The following is a 2,565-nucleotide window of genomic DNA, read 5'->3' as shown; positions in this document are numbered from 1 at the left end:
ACGTATGTATTGACCAAGTGGCAACTAAATGCCAGGCACTGGGCTGCCCTCATGGGCTTCATAGAGGAAGAGAGACAGTAAGGATGTTATCGGGGAGAGGGCTATAAGGTGACATTTATGGTGCTGGAGATGGCAACTAACTGGTGTCAGAGGAGGTCTGTCTATGGTGTTGACAATTAGCAGAGCTGTGAAAGATGAGGAGGAAGCTGTTTGAGACCCATGGGGCAAGCACAGAAGCTGAAGCAACTACATTACCTGAAGCCTACTGATCCAGAAGGTGCTTCAGGTATTCTGGAACTTGAAAAGACACTGCTGGCACCAGAGCCTGTTGCAGTACAAAAGTGATTTGAAATGACAGTGGAAAGGCAAACTTGGTCCCTAACTGGGGATAGGGAGATCCCTGAGCCATGAGAGAGATTCATATATTCTGAGTACAGCAAGAGCCACTGAGGGCTTTGAGACACAAGCTGATTGGAAGGTAATTGAGGAAAGGGAAAACAGGAAGCTCCAGGTAAAGAGTTGCTGAGACCAGAGTTATACCAGGGGAGAGGGAGAAGAGGGATTCATTTGAGATAGACTTTGGGCCTGGGCAAAGGGATCGGTCCTGGATCTCTTGCAAAGAGATCTAGGGAGCCTAGAACTGAAAGGACAGTTTTGAGATGAGACTGAGGTTTAAATGTCGAGGGTTGGCATGATTGCTGTGCCAAGTTTCCTAGAGCTGCAAACAAGGACCACAAAATGTGCTGCTTGAAACAGCAGCTACTCTGTTGATGTTCAGGAGCCCAGAGGACCAGAGTCATGATGTTAGCTGGGCCTTGAGGATGGAGGAGAGGATATTTCCCTGCCTTCTCTAGCTTTTTGTGGATGTAGGTACTCCTTGGCTTGTGGCACATAAATGCAGTCTCTACCTCTGTCATCATGTGGCTATCTTGTCAGTGTCTGAGCCCAAATTTCCCTGTCCTAATAAAGACACCTGTCATATTGGACTAGGACCCATCTTCTATGATACACTTCATCTTAACTAATTAAACCTACAACAACCTTATTTCTAAATAAGATTCCAACATACCTGTTTCATAATACTGGAGATTGAGCTCAGGGCCCTGTGCATACTAGGCAAGTACACTACCCCTGAGCTATATCCCCCAACCCATTATTCAGAATAAACACAAAACCATGATAATCATGTAGGGAAAGAATAGAAAGGGAAGAAGATGGTACATAGAGCATTTGGACAAAGAAGAAGGATGCTCTAGCACAGGGTATGGACAGGCAGGAAATTGGGATATGGGAAAGTAGCACTTAGGAAGACAGGCCTAGCAAAGCAGGAGCAGTGGGCAGTTGTATAGAAGAGAGGCTGCTCTCAAGACACAGAGCTGAGATGCTGACCAAGACTATGACAGTGCACAGGCCATCCTGATCCTTCTAGTGTGACACGTGAGCGTAGGAGCATCTGAGACAAGGTTAAGAAGCTGGGGTGCAGTGGAGAGGCAGGAACAATTAGGAGGCCATTGCTCTGAGAAATGGGGTGTGGAGGAAGCAGATATAGTCTTGGTAACACTTGAAGAGAAGGATTAAGGAAAGATGTGTGCTTGAGGCTTGCTTCTGTTTATTAGCTTTGTCCTCGCATTCTGTTTTGTTTTTCCAAAGTGCTGAGGTATGGTATGTGCTGTGGTACATGCCTTCTCATGTTTGTGTTTATATCACACATGTTTGTAATCTTTTGTCCCTTGATTTAGTGTTGCCTCTAACTCCATTTCCAAGGGATCTAGTGCCCTCTTGCCCCACATCTGTAACATTCCTTCACACAGATACACATGTACATGAATAAAATTTAAAAGAAAGACTTTGTGATCTGATCTTGATTGCCAAATACATGTGTACTTTCTCTTTAAAATGCCTTTAAAATTTCTGTGTCCTTGTCTGTCATTTACAGAGACATTAGCTCCTACAACCAGGAGTGGACTGTTTATAATAGAACTCTGGTTGACTCGCAAGATGATCTATTCATGAATGGGGTTCTATAGTTGTAACATTAAAGAACTTTTTTAGAAATCAACCTTTTAGACTCTGATGGGAAAAGTAATAGTAGTGTTTCCTTGAAGAAATTTAATACAAATGCCTAGGACAAAGATCATTGGGATGAGTGGATATTGGACTTAATTGCCTTATTTTAAGCGAGAGCAGCTATTTTTACGTATTCCTGAAAGTAGACTGTTTCGGAATTCCTGCCTAAATATTAGGCAATCTTTATAAAGAATTCCAGATGTTCAGCTACAAAAGCTAACTTCCTACTGTTTGTGGTGTGGTTATCAGGTCATGAGCTCATGTGGTCAGAATGTGATGGTGGTGAAGCCCACAGACATGCTTCACTGTAGGTCTCTTGTACTGCCACCCACCAACCCTTACTCGGAACTTGCAAGCTAACTACATCCTCTTCTAACTAGATGACAAAGCTAAAGAATAGAGAGCCTCTCGGGGCTGGAGAGTTGGCTCAGTGGTTAAGAGCACTGACTGCTCTTGCAGAGGTCCTGAGTTCAATTCCCAGCAACCACATGGTGGCTC

The 2,565-nt window shown here is 44.0% G+C and overlaps 1 protein-coding gene across 1 annotated transcript in view; it reads left to right on the top strand.

Annotated features, from left to right (window-relative positions):
* Window positions 1-219: 219 nt before the first annotated feature.
* Hipk2 (homeodomain interacting protein kinase 2) overlaps window positions 220-2,565 on the top strand; it is a 63,754-nt gene continuing 61,408 nt past the window's right edge. The window contains exon 1 of the mRNA XM_029535268.1: window positions 220-333. Within this exon, the coding sequence (XP_029391128.1) occupies window positions 220-333 (114 nt within the window). The remainder of the gene's footprint in view (window positions 334-2,565) is intronic.

This window comes from Mus pahari, chromosome 2, assembly GCF_900095145.1.
Source record: "Mus pahari chromosome 2, PAHARI_EIJ_v1.1, whole genome shotgun sequence".
NCBI classification, from domain to species: domain Eukaryota; kingdom Metazoa; phylum Chordata; class Mammalia; order Rodentia; family Muridae; genus Mus; species Mus pahari.
Note: the sequence above shows the minus strand (reverse complement) of the source record. Positions and strands in the feature narration are given on the sequence as shown.